At 43.6% G+C, this 16942-nt stretch overlaps 1 protein-coding gene across 1 annotated transcript in view; it reads right to left on the reverse strand.

Annotated features, from left to right (window-relative positions):
- Positions 1-16942, reverse strand: part of cacna1ia (calcium voltage-gated channel subunit alpha1 Ia) — a 154643-nt gene that overhangs the window by 28333 nt on the left and 109368 nt on the right. The window contains exons 10-26 of the mRNA XM_068719177.1: positions 15393-15717; positions 14619-15007; positions 11042-11193; positions 10616-10801; positions 8741-8858; positions 8398-8553; positions 7826-7916; positions 6681-6835; positions 5693-6439; positions 4995-5095; positions 3829-3952; positions 3555-3623; positions 1631-1809; positions 1282-1408; positions 788-913; positions 575-664; positions 207-399 (exon numbers count right to left, since the gene is read on the reverse strand). Coding sequence (XP_068575278.1) covers positions 207-399; positions 575-664; positions 788-913; positions 1282-1408; positions 1631-1809; positions 3555-3623; positions 3829-3952; positions 4995-5095; positions 5693-6439; positions 6681-6835; positions 7826-7916; positions 8398-8553; positions 8741-8858; positions 10616-10801; positions 11042-11193; positions 14619-15007; positions 15393-15717 — 3328 coding nt within the window. The remainder of the gene's footprint in view (positions 1-206; positions 400-574; positions 665-787; positions 914-1281; positions 1409-1630; positions 1810-3554; positions 3624-3828; positions 3953-4994; positions 5096-5692; positions 6440-6680; positions 6836-7825; positions 7917-8397; positions 8554-8740; positions 8859-10615; positions 10802-11041; positions 11194-14618; positions 15008-15392; positions 15718-16942) is intronic.

Raw genomic sequence — 16942 nt, forward strand, 5'->3', positions numbered from 1 at the left:
CTGATTGTACCCATTGTTTCTCTATAAATCTATTCCTGCATCTTCTCTCTCACTGTGCCCTTCCTTTTTCCCCTTGTTTCACTTTATTCCTGCCTCCTCCGCCAACTGCTCATGTGCCTCGATTCATTTCTTTTCCTCTTTCGGCCTCTTCCATACTCCTTCTATGCCTTCTTTGCTATCCCTCTCCTGTCATTCCTCTCTCTTACTTCTCCTCTTCTTTTCCATGCGCCGCTGTCGCTTCTCCTCGCGCCTTTTGGCCTCCTCCACTTCCTGGTGCTGGCGGCACTTGTGGAAGTTCTCCACCACCACGCCAACAAACATGTTGAGGACAAAGAAGCTGACGATGAGGAGGAAAGAGATGAAATACAGCAGCATCCATGGGTTGTTGTTGGTCACCGGCTGAGGTTGAAGGGGTGTGTTTGTTCATGATGTGATTTGATATGTAACGATGTGAAAGAAGGAGGGAAGAAACAGAAATAAGAGGGAAGGAGAAAAAGATTTTGCCAGATTAAAGATTGTGCCTAAAGTTTTTTTCTTATGAAAGTTGTTTATTATTTTGCTTATTTGCGGGTACCTGTTGGTCCACAGCCACAGCATCCAGGCCGTGATACATGATGTTTACCCAGCCGTCCTTTGAGGCGAGTACGAACAGAGACATCAGAGCCTGGACAACAGCAGGTAGAAAACAGAGAGGAAAACTGATTAAAAAAAACAATGTCCTGTTACACGTTCCTAAAACAAACATGATGCACACCACATGTGCCAATAACACACATGTGACACTGACCTGTCCCAGGTTGTCAAAGTTGTACTTATGGTGGACCCACTTGTAGTTGGCTTGCAGACAGTCAGACTTGTTGGTGATGTTCTTGATGTCCAGGCCGAAGCAGTAGAAGAACTTGCCTTTAAACAGCTGTCAGTAGAAGAAGAGACCACGCTTTTGATGCTGTCTGACTACTTATATAAAAGAGAGAAATAAGCCATTGCAGGCTCCTCTGATGAGATGAAAGGGTGCTCTTGAGTAAAATAATGAGCTGGTCAAAGATCCCACCAGCTGAAAATGATTTGCAGTGATGAAAGAAGTAGGAAGACAATGAGATTTACTTTAGACAGACATGCATATGTGCTTCAACGCTATTAAGAGGGAAAGGGAGGAAGATAATTACATTTAAAAAAAAATAATCATAGAAATGGGCAGGAAACCATAGCACACAGCATCCTGTATTAAATTATGTATGCATGCAGCATGTCTCATCAAAACAGCTCTTCTCTTGTTCCTACCTGTACCCCAAGAATGCCAAAGATGATGAAGAACGCACAACAGATGAGAACAATGTTGCCAATGGGTTTGAGGGAGGTGATGAGGGTCTCCACCACCAGCTTCAGACCTGGAGCTCTGCTAATCACCCTGTGGAGGGGAGAGGGGAGAGAGCAAAATAAGAAAAATAAATACAATTATTAAATTAAATCCATATTTTACATTTTCTGTCCGCTGTTTGTTTATTGTTAATAACCTCACTTGTATTGTTTTACTTGTAAAGATAAAACCACAATCAACACACAGATCTGCCCAACATAACATGAAAATCAACATATGCAATTTACTTCCAAATTATTACTTTGTCCATACCTGAGGGGACGCAATGTTCTGAGCAGCCGGAGTACTCGAAGTACACCCAGGATCTTGGCCCCACCCGCCATGGACACGACAATGTCAATCAAAGACACAAAAACCAAGAAGCCATCCAGAATGTTCCAGCTGCTCCGCAGGTAAGCCTGTTCACCCACATACAGCCCCATGGAAACCACCTGGAGAGAGACAATTTGGTGAAGCAGCCCATTCGGACATGGACTGTCTGTTTCTGGACCAGCTCTGTAAAATAAGTCGTCAACAAACAACAAAAAAAACAAGGTGCAACTAAAAGAAGAAGAGGATGAGAGAGGTGATACAGACATGAAAAGTCATCAGCGGCTGTAGGACAAGAGGCTGTCGACACTAACAAGATATCTTATACACTCAAGCTCATACACACACGCACAGACGTACATACACACATGCCAAGAGAGTGTCCAGAGCAGACATGGACTTCATCTGCCACACATAATATGTGCACACACACACACATACACACAACGACAGAAAATTTGAAAAAACAATAAAGAACACATACAGCAAAATGGCACCTATATTTAATAATGAGATACACACACACACACACACACACACACACACACACACACACACACACACACACACACACACACACACACTTGCAAGTGACACACCACTGTACAGAGCGCACATGTAATATCCATTGGTGCAGTGATATACTGTGAATGTCACAATGCCTTTGACTTTGCTCGCAAGAACATTATTGTGAAACCATTTGACATTATCGCGGTCCTCTGTGACTTCAAGAGTGAGGGAGGGATGTTATACAGGCGTTGTGATACAAATGCACACAGCTGGATTTAGTGTTTTTCGAAGCAGCGGTGGGAGCATCAAAAATCTGCAACTGACATTTGAAGCTGTTTGCCAAGTGTCTGGTAAAGCTTCAGAGGTACAGTGGGGGTTAGCGTGCAAACATATCAAGGTGGTTGAAAGATCAGTGCCTGGCAAACATCTTACTGTAGATCTGAATTGTTGTATAATCTAACACTTTATATTCAGAAATAGTACGGGAAATAGCATTGCTTTGTCATATATGTACAATCATTAGATCCATTTTTTTTTTTTAGAGAGAGCTACATTGTGTCTAAAGCTGCCTCATGAAAAGAAGACTTAAAAAGTTCTGCAACATGCTGACCAACTCCTCAACCCTGCTGTGCTCTTTTTATGTGGCTGCATCTTGTACACAGCGCTAGACTCAGTGGTGGTGTCCTATGGAGAGATTAATGCTACACAGACAAGCAACACACATTATGAAGATACGCAAGGCTCAGACAGACAGAGACACAGAGGGAGGCATGTACGGCTCGGCCAGGGGGGCTGACAAGCCTGTGGCTCCTTGACGGGCTGTGATTGGTTAATAATTGATTGTGGGAGTGCATAATTGATGGCCCACTTGTGCCAAAGTCTTTCGCAGAGAATACAGAGACAGTGGCAAAGGGAGGGAGATAAAATAAAAGTAAGAAAGGGTGGGGAAAAATTGGGAGGTTGGGGAAAAAAACTGATGAGAACAGAGGGACCCTAAGGAAGTGGAAACACGAACTTAAAAAAGAAGCCGTCAACATCGGCGAGGACAGGAAGAAGGAGAGAGTGTGGGGGAGTGCTGGAGATGGACTGCATCCAAAAAAGAAGACTAGCCGCTAATTAATGGCATTGCTTAATTGCTCTACTCTCCAAAAGGAACACGGGAATTGCCAAGAAAGAAGGGTAAGGGAGGGGTTGGGCTGTGGGAGCACTGAAGCGAAGTCAATTCAGCAAGAGAGAGATAGAGACAAACAGGGAGACATGGGAGGACAAACAAAAAAAGATGCTTCTGTGTAGCGCCTGCACACAAAACACACACAGGACTAATTGGTAGTAATAGAGACAGGTTGCAAAGTGTTACCTTGAGTGTCATCTCGCTCACAAAGATGGCAGTAAAGATGTAGTTGGAGATGGTGAGAAAGACTCTTTCCTGGACCAAACATGGGGAAGGAGAGAGAGAGAGAGAGAGTTACACAGAAAGAAGAGATGGGACAGTAAGGGGTAGTAACATCTTACCTACTGCACCTTTAAGATAATACAATGAAATGTGTCTTTGGAGAATACATGAAGCTATCACAAAAAGGCTACAGACAGGAGCTTCTAGGGACACATGCACATATTTCAGAGGAACTTACCAAGCTGCCCTGTAGTATCTTTGGCCTCTCCAGAGCTACTGTAATGCAGTTGGAGAAGATGAAGGCCAACACCACATAGTCAAACAGCTTGTGGGCTATGATGGACTGGCATATCTGTCTGAATCTGGAGTAGCAGGTGAAGAGAGGAGAGGACAGGAGAGGAAGAACGAGTTGAAGATGAATAAAGGAAGGTAGGAAGCAAAACAAAAAGAGAAGTTTAAATAAGCATTGCAGTTGCTATTGAGCCAAAAAAGAGGCTTGTAAAATGGGCGGGGGGCACAATAAATAGAGGTTAGGCCACAAAATTTAAAGACCTCTTCCATTCAATCAGAATGGGAGCCAAGTCCCCTGACAGTGCATGGGAGCTCCCTTACATCTTGGTGAGTAAATAGCCTCATTCATCCCCTGTTTACATCGCTCCTAATTCAAAACAAATTACATTAACAACATTCTCAGAAGCAGCAGACTCCTGAGTACAATGCTCTGATGGGAGGACAGAATAAAGAGATAAGAGAAAAACACAGAGAGAGATAGACAGACAGAGATGGGACATATAAATAGTGAATATGCATTTCAAACCTTAGCATGTGACACTGTGCACTGCCAAAACGCAATTAAATATCTTTGCTGCAGTGTTCATTGGAACGGATGAAAAGAAATAGATTGAATCAAATAGGAGAGGGATTGTATTTTTGGAACAAGCACAGGGACATTTAAATGGCTTTTATTAAAACTCAACTGTTTCTATTCAAACTGCAGATTGCAACACAACATCACTATAAGTTAATGTAGAATTTAATAAATTGTATTAAATTCATCCCCTGAGGCCTGTTTCTTGCTCTCCAACAGGAGGGAAGAGGGAAGAAAACATCAACAAGGCGGCGATCAATACTCTAATGTAGTCCTTCTCTGTGGAAGCTTGGCAACCCGTCCTTCCTATTGATGAGGTGCAGAACGGAATCTGCCCAACCATGCTTGATATTGTTTGGATGAGACACGTCCTGCGGCCAGCCGACAATGTTTGTATGAGAGGCTTTGGCTGCAAAAACAGCCCGTATTTTAAGGCAACACAATTTTGATGCAGACAATCACTGAATGCACCGTACACACCAGATTTGATTAAAAGTGAAACATAAAAAGCGGTGCGAGGGGTAAAAGTGACTCACTTGTTCTGTGGGGAGAATAGGAAGACAGACCAGTCCTCTCTGCTCTCACACCACTCTGGTTTGTACGCTTCTAACATCTTCTGGATGCGGAAGCACAAGCTCTGCAACACACATATCAACACACATCATGGCATGCACACACACAAACACACCTACACACACACACACACACACACACACAGAGGGCCCAGACACCATGCACAATATAATCGCCTGTTTAGACTCTCTATTTAAATTATTTACGAAAGTGAAACACTTCTATAGCAACAGCTCGGAGCATCCTCCAACATTGCCATCTGTATAGCTCTCTCCCCCGCTGTCTAAATAGTCCTTTCTAATTAACCTTGTTTCTCTCATACACAGACTTGTTTACAATGAAAACAATGGGACTCCCACGAGGCCCAGGTGATAGGGAGTGCAGGCTTTATACAAACTATTTGAAAATCCTACACAAGAGAGCGGGAGAGATTACTGCATGTGTAACATCTTGTACTTTAACAAAAAAAAAGCTAATGGTTCGGTTATTGGGAATCACAAGCTTAGATTGTGCTTCTTTGTTCTTTTTAGACACTGTTACATACCGTCTCAAGGATGCTTATCTGAGTCTCTGTAATTGGTCGTACTCCTCTTGCTCACCAGGCTTTTCCTAATGCTATTACTGCTTAATTCCCTCCCACACGCACTAAACGGTAACTTACATATTCAATGTCATCGTCTAGGTCCTCCCGGTCCTTACTGCGCGTGTTAACCTGCGGGAAGACGTCGGCCATCAGCTGACTCTGGGGGTTCGCCCCTGCAGCCTGCTCAGTGTGGTGTCTAGGAGGGAGCTGGAGAAGCTGAGACAGAGGGGTCTTCCCATTACAGTCTTGGTGTACCCCTGCTAAGACACCCAGACTGTCAAGTCCACCGCCGCCACCACCACCTCCACTGATAACCATCCCCCCGGAGAAGCTCTTCTTCCTGTGGTGAGCATGGAGCGTCATGGGGGGCAGCGGGAGGTGTGGCAGCAGTGGAGGAAGCGGAGGTCCTGGGACCTGCAGCAAGTGGGGCAGTTCTAGTGATAGAGCTCTGCGGTCCCTCCTGGGTACAAAGTGTCCCGGTAGCACAGGATGAGGAAGGTGAAGAGAGTTTGGAGCAACAGCAGGAGGAGAGAGGAGAGACTCCTCCTCATCCTGGTGGACATGATGGAAGTGGCGGCGCGGTGATGAAGAGGCACGGGGACCCCGGATACGAAGGCTTCCTCCGACTACTCCGCCAAGAGCCCCCAGGCCGTAGCCATAGAAGGGCCTTGCAGAGGTGGGGGTGAAGGCTGGACTAGCGGAGGGAGACGAGGAGGAGCAGGGGCGGCATCCTCCCAGGCTGTTCCAGCTGGAACGCCGGGCCCACAAGGCCTGAGGCTGGGTAGGCAGTGGGCGACCCCAATTGTGATAACTTCGACCTGGATACTGAGAAAGAGAGGGAGAGGTTTGCTCCATGCCCTGTACTGTAATTCTGAGCCACACTCTGTCTAGATCGGCTCTGGCAGTCCGGATTACAAACAAAAACAAACAGAACCAATCCAATGACTACACACATCTCACTATAACAAACAACATAATACCATTGTTGCAGCAAGTGATTGTCCTTGTCATTAGGGCGGACATTACCGCTATAATTACTTATATTTATGAATTATTTTTCACTTACCATTGCCCTCTGCTCCAAGTTGGCCCTACCAAGGGAAATAACACTGTTCTTCCTGGAGCCGAGAGCAAAGGTCAACCTCTCTCCTGGAAACAGACCATGGGGCAGTGAGGACAAGTCCAGGTGGCCATTAGGGGTTAGTGTAGAGATCTTTGGGTCTGTAAGAAAGAGGGGGTGGAGAGAAGAAGGAAAGGGACAAGTGGTGATAAAAGGAGGGAGGAGGAGAGATAATATGGATGAGCGGGGAAAACAGTTTATGGAAAAAAAAGAAAGAATTAAATAAGCCCTTCCCACCTTCTGTTGCTGCCATGCAAACATAACTTGGCACACTCCATCACGTTACAACATAAAAGTCCTAAAACAATGTTATGGCCAGCTCAGAGAGGCAGAGGAAGGTTTAATTTACAGTAAATCACCTTAGAGGAGCCAGAGAGGAGCTCATAATGATGAAAGAGAGGAATATCTGCCAGTGGTTTGTCCGCTCTCTAACATATATTTTAGTGGAATAGCTCTCCAGAAACGATCAACTTTCCAAATGCTGTTTTTTTTTCCAGGTAAGCTGACATTTAATAAGGCCCATTTGGGTTCAGGGGGACTGTGATCAGACATCCTCAGAGGCCTCCCTAATGTGCTGCTGAATGCTATTCTATACTGCATAATGCTTTTGCTGATTCCTGGTGAGTTGACTTATGTTATGCCTACAGGGTGGGAGGGGGGAGGGGGGGAGGATGGAGACGTGACATCTGGCATGCATTATTTAAAGCTGGTACAGCTTACATTTCAGGAAGGAAAAAGATGGTTATAAAATGTTTGCTGCAGAAATATGACAACAGGCAACGGTTTTAATGCCCAAGGCACAATGAAACAGCTGATAGCTTTCTGGAGTGCTGAATGGCTGGAGGCCTTAAAACGCGTTAATGATGGTACTACTTTTACCAGGCAGACTGAAGTAGGCAAAGATGTGGAATAATTCTGGGAACAGTTATGCATGTTTACAATTCTGCTGAAATGTAGACAAAAGCCAGACTGTTTGTATGGGGATAATAAAAGGGGTGAAGTTCACTTGTATTTAATGTAAAATGATTTCAGTGGTGAGAAGAAAAATCAATCTTTATTGAACAATAAAGCTCCTAAAGGCATTTTAATACCTGAGAGATGCAGAGAGTCTTTTTGCTTATCATTCTCCTCAAAATTACAGGAAGACCTGTCATCATCCGAGTAAGAGCGGTTTGCATCACCCTGTATTGGGGAAAGAGGGAGAAAATGAACGGGTGAGAGAGAAAGAAGGATGGGGGAACTCAGCAAGGAAGAGGAGACATGATGAAAGATGAAGGAAGAGTAAGGAGCAGAGAGTGGCTGAAAGTGTAGAAATAATGACCAATCACAAGCTAATTTAAATAGTAGCCACCAATCATTCGTCCTCTCCTAATTACCAAACTATCTAGGGACCAATTTTCTTCCAAGCCTAGCTGGTTTATACTATATATATATATATATATATATATATATATATATATATATATATATATATATATATATGCATACAGTTTATGTGCACTAGTTTCTTTAACATATGACTGATTGTGTCACATTCTCAGCTTATAGCAAAAAAAAATTAAAAAAAACTATATGTGTTGATTACAAAGCTTTTCCAATATCACATTTTGTGTCTTTTGCAAAGTGCATATACTGTCCAATGTCCTAAATCAGGATGTCTTACCTCAGCTTGGAAACCCTCAACCAAGATGGCAACCAGTAAATTGAAGAGCACATAGTTTCCAAATGTCATAAGAGCTACAAAGTAGAGAGCAGCACAGGGCGAGGTGGATGCCATCCCATTGTACAGCACCATGTTCCAGTCCTCCTGAGTCAGAATCTACAGAACATATAGTACAATATATGATATCAATTTAAATAATATACAGTACGTATACACCCAAATGTCAATAGAGGTAGAACAAATAAGCACCCTTTTGACAGCACACTTAATCAAGTTGTGAAACCAAAGTTTTGAAAGTGTGTGTGTGTGTGTGTGTGTGTGTGTGTGTGTGTGTGTGTGTAACCTGAAAGACGGTGACAATGGCCCAGAGCAGAGAGTCAAAGTTCTTCCTGTCAGGCACTGTGTCTCCTGCCTCTGTCTTCAGACTGAACTTACAACCAAAGATATGCATCCCCAGAATACTGCAACACAAGAGGACATTTGTCCAGTAATTCAGCCACACATGCTGTCATAGAATAAGGGTATGAAGAATTTAAGTATGCCACGGGCTCCATGACAATACTTAAATGACATCTGCAGACAATGTGAGGAATTATGGGATAGGGTTTGAAAATAGACAAAGTAACAGAAATAGTATACATTTAGAGATGATCAGAAGCTATAGAGCACTAATGAACAAACATGTCCCCTTACAAACGCACACATAGATTGAAATGACACATATATACACACATACTGTACATAAACATATTGTAAGACCATTACAATCTTCTATTTCCGTTTCATTCCAAGCTCTACTTTTCTGTCTTTTCTCTTCTCTCCCTCCCGGCTCCTTTTCTTCTACCTGCACCCATCTGTTTGCTGTAACCACAAGACTGTGAAGCCCAGACAACTCATTCATCGCTGCGTTCTTTAGGGGTTCATGAGAGGTTTTAAAAGTTTATGTCTTAGCCGAGTGGTACTTTACATTAACTGCTCACTAAAAGCTACAGTGGCTCGACGTAGAGGCCAAATGCTACTTGCTCAGTAGCATTAGCTGGCTAAAACCTCTGATGCCATCTGTCTCACTGCTGTGCAGCAGGGGTAAGGGAGCTGGTTGCAGGTACGCATACACACAAACACACATGCATGTTCAGATGCGAGCATTATGCTGCTGTGGAACTCATATTTATCAAATACAAATGAGTGCACTTGCAACAAATGTGATAAATTATTCAAATAACAATAATTCTGTTAAACTGAGGTGCAATTGGAGGGAAAACAGTAAGATGTGTGTTTGTGTGTGTGTGTGTGTGTGTGTGTGTGTGTGTGTGTGTGTGTGTGTGCTGTGGGAGGGTAATAAAATGAGGGTTCAGGTGAACGATTATGTTTTTGTTAATTGCAGTTTTTAGCAGCATCTGCATCACAGGTACAATGTAAAAGGTGTATTGAGAATCATTTTGAAATATTAGGACCACTCTCCCTCTCTGTTACTTAGATTTCACAGTTGACACAGTGGAATGATTGTATGAGTCTTTACTGAATTCATGCAAAGCTGATGGTGCCTTGCCAACCATCTTTACAGTCAAAACTAGAGATATTCATATTCAATTTAAATCAAAATAATCTATCAATATGCCGTTAGAATTTGAGCTGACAGTTTATCAGTTATGTTTTTCTGTTACCATTGTTCTTTGGCCCGAAGCCTATCCGTCTAGTTTAGTGGAAATTCAGAAGTTTAATGTAATGAAATACAGCATAATGCTGACAGACAGACAAACTACTTAAGGTGCTTATAACTTTCACGGCAGAAGTAATCCTGGAGAAGGAGGCAGGTCAAAGAGAAACGCCTTGAAACAGCTGAGATACAATTTGGGGAAAAAATGAGGTGGAACTCCAATAATTGTAAGTTAATCCTATTATTTTGCACAAACTGTGGCCTGTGGCTATGTCTGCCTCCACCACGATCAACTACTATGTTTTACTTAATCTGCTGATATTCTATCACTGCTTATTTTTTTTATATTCAAAGGTTTGGAGCGGCAACAAAACAACCTGTCTTAGACTGTTAGCTGTCGGGCACAGCACTGCACATTGCACATACAGGAAATACAAACACGCACACATGTTCTCCTACGTCACAAGTGTTGTTGACACTTTCCTGCCCTCTCTGTGTCTTACTGATTTCTGTTCAGAACCATATTCCACATAAATACATGCCCCCGTGCCCCTCTGTTACCTGAAGATGAAGATGAAGAGCATAAGCAGCATACAGAAAGTGGCCACGTTGTCCATAGTCTTCATCAGCACAACCAGCTGGCGCCTCAGCGCAGGCATGAACCTCACCAGCTTAATGACCCTCAGCAGCCTGAAGGTCCTCAGCACTGACAGACCGCCGTCTGCCTGACCGATGATCTCACACACACTGTATGCGTTGAGTTAGGGTGGAAGTGTGTGTGTGTGTGTTAAACAGAGAGAGAAAGAGAGAAAGTGACAAGTTGGAAAACAAAATTGAAAGAAAAATGTAGAAATTGGTGGAGTAAAAGATTAGCAATGTTATGATCATAGGGAGAGGAATATTTTTATCTGACAAGCTTTAAATGGCAGCACACTCCACCCGCTGACAACCTAACTTAACAATTGGCAAATTATTTTGTTTGCAGACCTGATGATGACAATGATGCCATCAAAGATATTATAGGGGTTCCTCAGGTACTCAAAGAAGCCAAAAGCAGTCAGCTTTAGGATCATCTCCAGGGTGAACATGCTGGTGAAGACAATGTTGCAGATCTCCAGGACATTGGTCAGCTCCTCGGGCTGGGCGGAGGGGTCACAGAAACAGGGAGACAAAATGAAAACAGCAAGTAAGATGTGGACGACAGAGTCGGGCAAAGAGTGGTCGGCAAAATATAAGAGGGGTTTGAGCTGTAAGCGTTCCAGGTTAGAAAGGCAGGTACAGACAAAGAGATACAAACACAGTTGATATCAAACCACTGCTTTGTGATCACCGCTGCCGCGACAAAAGATGCTGGAGCCAATGCGAAAACAATTGTGTACACATCACATTTCTCCGCCTGTGCTTAAAAAGGCTGTCACTCAAACTGTCAGTCACTTGAAAGGAAAATTCTTTCCTTCCTGGCAAATAAAATTAACACATACACCTTATCTTAGATGGGCGACAGACGGAGAGCAAACAAATTGTGTTTTTGTCTTTTCTTTTTTTAGCACAGCGGCTTATGTCAAATTGTAAAAAGGAAAACTCACATTAGAAACAAACAAAAAAAAAATCGGACAGTGAGAAAGGGAATGGAGAGTATTGTCTGTGCAGCACATGGAGTCATATACTGGCTGAAGAGGGGAGCATGTTATCTGGGATTGGCAAAGGAAAACATATATATATGTTTATGAACAGAACACAAAAGAAACACACACACACACACACACACACACACACACACACACACACACACACACACACACACACACACACACACACACACACACACACACACACACTCTCCAGTCAATCCCGGATTTATTTCCATTTGTTTGTGTGTGGTGTGTCGCTTACTGACTGTGTTCTTTGTGTGAGTGAATGTGTGTTATGCACGATATGGATCAGATGCCTTCTCAGATACCCCCTGTGAATTTCAGTTTCAAAGCCGGTGGAGAAATAACCAGTTCGCCCTGCCAAAGTTAGCAAACCATGTCAGAGGAAAACACACTCTCAGCCTTCCCCCTCCTCTAATCCGCTTTTTCTCCCGATCTATCTCCATCCCCGTAACTTCTCTGTCCCCTTTTTTTTCAGTCTCATTATCAGGCAGACACATCTCTACCCAATCGATATCCTCCTGTCGATCAAAGGAGGAAGAACGGTTGAGGAAGAACTCGCCCGAAGGAGAGGGAAACCGAGGAGCGAGCAAAGGGATTGTTTAGAGGTAGATGATGACATGAGGAAAGGAGAGGAGAGGGGAATACTCAATTAGAGGTGAGGAAGAGTCAAAATGATTCACGGGGCTGGAGACTCGTTTGAGCTCGGTGCAGTAGCTAGCCGGACCAATCTGTGGACTATGGGGTAGTTTAAACGATGACATTACTCACTACTACTGTTGTATTAGAAGAAAGGGAATGTAGAGATAAATGGAGTTTCATCCCTCAAGAGCCATCTTTCACCTTGACCTATGGGCAGAACTCACTCACTGGGACAAACACAGGATATGAGATGTATTGCTATTGACAGAACCATCACAGCTCTTGACACCACAGTTTAAATCAGACAAAATACCATCAATCCTCCTTCTCCTTTCTGCTTTTCTCCTTCTTGTCATTTCCTAACCCCGTTTCTCCTCATGTCCTTGTACCTGTTTTCTCCGATGCAGATTTTTCCCTAATAATCCATGTCTTAAATAATATGTTATCCTCCCATACAAATATCCTCTCCCTGTTTCTTTTTTTGTATGTCTTCAGTCAGTGTGTGACTGTTGCTTGAATATGAATGCATGAGCTGCAACTTCCAAGCCTGAATTCCAATGTGCCAATTTCTTTTCCACACAGAGATGTCCAGACAAAAGACACACATGACATGAATGCAAATAGCCGCTCATCTTGAAACTTGCCAACATGCAACATCATTCGATGACTTACTGAGTCAAAATATGAAAAAAAAAACAGCTTTGATAGTCAAAGATCCATACCTACAGAGAGCAACATTTATTTTATTTTTTATTTGAAACCACACACTTGACATGAACATTTCCCCTAAGCAGGGTGTGGTGCGAGTAAGGCAACCCTGTGGTTAGTCCGTTTTCGAGGAGAAGCACATCAGCTTCAGAGTTCCTGTTTTAGAGCAAAATTGCAAGACGGAAGACTTTTTTTTTCTGCCAAGCAAAAACCCACTTGTATCACTGCTTCTGTGTCAGCCTGTGGAAATTGTGGAGGGAGAGACAGACTCAAGAGACAGACAGACAAAGCGTCTGCGAGTGTGTGCATGCAAATGTGTTTGTGTGTTTCTGCATACGTGCGCACACACACACACACACACACACACACACACACAGACACATAATCACACAGGGAATTGAGCTGAAAACTGCTGTGTAACGGGAGTCTGCCTCGCTCTTCCCATCTCACTCGTCTCCTCCTCTTCCTTTCCCCCCTCCCCACAACCCTTGTTTTATTTTTAGAGTCTTCAGAGATGAGAGAAAGCAACTACTCTGTACGCTGTCAAAGAGTGCGTGGGCGGATAAGAGAGAGAGAGAGAGAGAGAGAGAGAGAGAGAGAGAGAGAGAGAGAGAGAGAGAGAGAGACAGAGAAGTGGGGAGACGGAGGTTGAAACTGAGGGAGGTAAAAGAGAGTCAGACAGTAGAGACACTTGGGGTAAGGAGGGAAGGACGGAAGGGAGGGAGACAGCGAGGAACAAAGGAGCGAGTGGGGAAAGGAACATGCAAAGGAAAGGTGCACAGAGGGATTTAGGGAGAAAATAAGGGCAGAGAAGTGGAAGTAAAATTAGCAAGGGAGGGAGTAGAATGGCATGAGTTGAGAGGGAGAAATGAAGGAAAAAGAAAAATCTCTTTTATGTAACAGCTTGTCTATGTACCTGCATGAGTTTCTGTTGGTGCATACACACAAATATAAAAAGATATTTGTTTATGTGCTGCACACACTGGACACAAATGGGTGTGTGTTTATGTGTGCACACTTGCATGTGCAGTGTTGGCAGGCTTCTCCCACTCTCGCTCTCAGACACCTGCCTTGTCTGTCTCTGAGGAGCCTGGCCAATGTTAAAAGCCAGCCCGGTTTAGTCTGCCGCTAGGCTAAATGTTTACACCTCTGTCAGGAAACGACATGGCAGTGATGCTCCACTCCCACACATATCCTTCTGAATGTCATCTGCTATTATGATATTTCTAGTAGCAATGCTTCATCAGCAGTGATAGTGGTTTCATCTGCTGAGGCTGAGGTAATACGTGGGAGTGAGAAATGATTACGCTAACCAATCTATTTACACTGCAGTACCCCAGTCTAAAGGATTAAAGGGAATACATTTGTTGAGGCAATATCCAAAACATTCACTATCTTTGGCCAGGTATTCCAGGTATCTGAAATCACTTCACAAACACAGTATACCCCTCTCTGGTAGGAGTTTCAAAATAAAAGGCCTCTCTTCAGTAAATGGCGTATTGTGACTGCATTAAAAGTGTCGTAACAATGTTTATGTGATAGAATAAACTCTATCATCTTACCTGGTTATGATGCTCGATGCCCATACTGATCGTGTTGATGAGAATCGCGATCATTATGCCCCTGCTGAAGTACTTGCTCTCTACAATGCCCCAAAGTTTCCTCCTCATATCATTCCAAATGTCTTTACAATGTCCAAAGCACGTCCTCTTCCTCTTCTTCTCTCCATCTCCCCTCTCCTCCAGATGGTTCTCATCCTTGCCCGTCTCTTTCACTGCATCCTCCTCATGTTCCTCCCCGTTGGCGGAGTCTCCCGCCGCCCTCACCCCCTCTTTCAGTGATAATGCACATATAGGGCAGTCCTCGGGGTTCTGAGGGACGGCCAGACTGATGGAGTTAGCAAGTGGCTGAGAGCCGTTGTCTTGCTTGTTCTGGTGTGGACATTGTGATGCTAGAGAGATGGGAATAAAAATTAAAAAAAAGACTATATAAAAAAAGACTATATGTGGAATTTAGTTCTTTTGCGATGCAAAATATACAGGATACGAGTATTTGTAATTGTTGCAAAAGTTTAAAAATTGGATTTTGAACAGGACAGTGCAAGCTGACGATTGTAGTCACACCTAGTTGGTGGCCGTACCATATTTCATTTAACTTACCATCCATTATGTGGGCGTGAATTACACGATCATGTCAGGTCGTCACAATGTCTTTTCAAGTAACTAAAACATATTCAACTCATACTGTTAAACAATTACATATGTTGCCTGAAATGAAAATGTAAAATGTCACATACGACACATTCACATGTCATTCACTGAGACCCTCCTACTCACTTTTTGGGTGCCTGGAATGATGCCGCTCTCCGTTCACGTTCCCTCCACCACGCCTGTTACCCCTGCCTTGTCCAGCTGGCGGGGGTTTGCCCCTCAGCGTGTAGTAGAGAGCCGCCGATCTCCTCTTAGCCTTGCGGAGGACGTGGCACACCAGCTGGAAGATCTCCTCGTAGCAATCTCCTGGCTCAGCCATGCTGGCCAGGGTGGAGGATGACAGGCACTGTGCCCTTTGCTCCTGCATCAGCTGGTGTTCCCGCTGTTTGGTCTCCGAGAACTGGGTGGCGATAACCACCAGGCACAGGTTGATCATGAAGAATGAACCAATCTGGATGGGTGTGGAAGAAGGAACAAAAAGTTACAGACCGTATGCAGGTGGGACTTGTTGGGTGAGTCAAGATGAGCAATACATGAAGTGAGATAAAGCGAGTGCAAACAATGGAAAATTACTGCGGGGAAAAAGAGCGACTATGTAGCCTGAAGAATGACTTGTTCTGTAGAAAAGAAAGTTGGTAAAGAGTAAGTGCAGAAATCAAGATTTAACAAACTTAACCCAGAGGCAACCCTACTAAAAACAATAAGTACCAGTGCAGTGGCTTATTTAAATAATCAGACTTTTGGCTAAAGCAGATATTGCTCATTTAAGAAACATGAAATATGTATTTGTGATTTCCCAATGGTAAATACAGACTTCAAGCTCTCACACTGGCCGATTCTAACAATGTGTGCCAATCCCCCTGTAGATATGATAGGACACATGTTAAAGGTCTCTGAGGCCTGGCTTCCCACCAAACCGAGGCTGATTGGAGCAGACGGAGCCAACACATGCCCAAAGCACAGTTCAGCGTCCATCCATCTTACTCTTCTTTCATTCACTGACTTAACTTTTCCTCCCACCTCTACTCCAACTCAATATCTTTCTTTACTTTTCTCCCATGCTGCACAATGCTTCTAACGAACATTTCTTGATCCATCACAACATCTATATTTGTTACTCTCTTTTTTTAAAAGAGCTTGTATTTTCTTAAAATAAGTCAAAGTGAGGGTTGGGGGGGATAGTAGCAGAGAGGAGATGGGGTGCACTGTGGATGGTACGTGGCTGACCCTTTTAGTGGCAGTAATGGGAATCACTACAGGACAGCTGAAATGACTTTTATTGGACTACACTGAGCTGGATATGGAACAATGGTTGGATCAATATTCGCTAATGCCGAACAACTCAAAAACCAGACTGCTGGATGGATAGGGCAGCTTGTGGCAGAGTCTCAGTTTTGTTCATTACAAATCCAAACATGTTTCGCCGTTTCTCCTCGGACAAAGAGCTCAAACAGACACATATCGAGAACACACACAGACGCCCATATACACCTACAGGGCCAAAACATCTGGAGCTGGAACGCTCAATAAAATATGCACAGATATAAAAATCCAAACTTAATGACCGTCCACCTATAGACTTTCATCTAGAATGATCAAAGATGCAGGGCGAGGTGAAGGAGAGACTGGAGAAGCTGGGAGGAATAAAAAAAAAAGAAGGAGCGACTCCAGAGATA

This window comes from Cebidichthys violaceus, unplaced genomic scaffold, assembly GCF_023349555.1.
Source record: "Cebidichthys violaceus isolate CVI_PGR_0920_01 unplaced genomic scaffold, fCebVio1.0.p SCAF_23, whole genome shotgun sequence".
In the NCBI taxonomy this organism is placed as follows: domain Eukaryota; kingdom Metazoa; phylum Chordata; class Actinopteri; order Perciformes; family Stichaeidae; genus Cebidichthys; species Cebidichthys violaceus.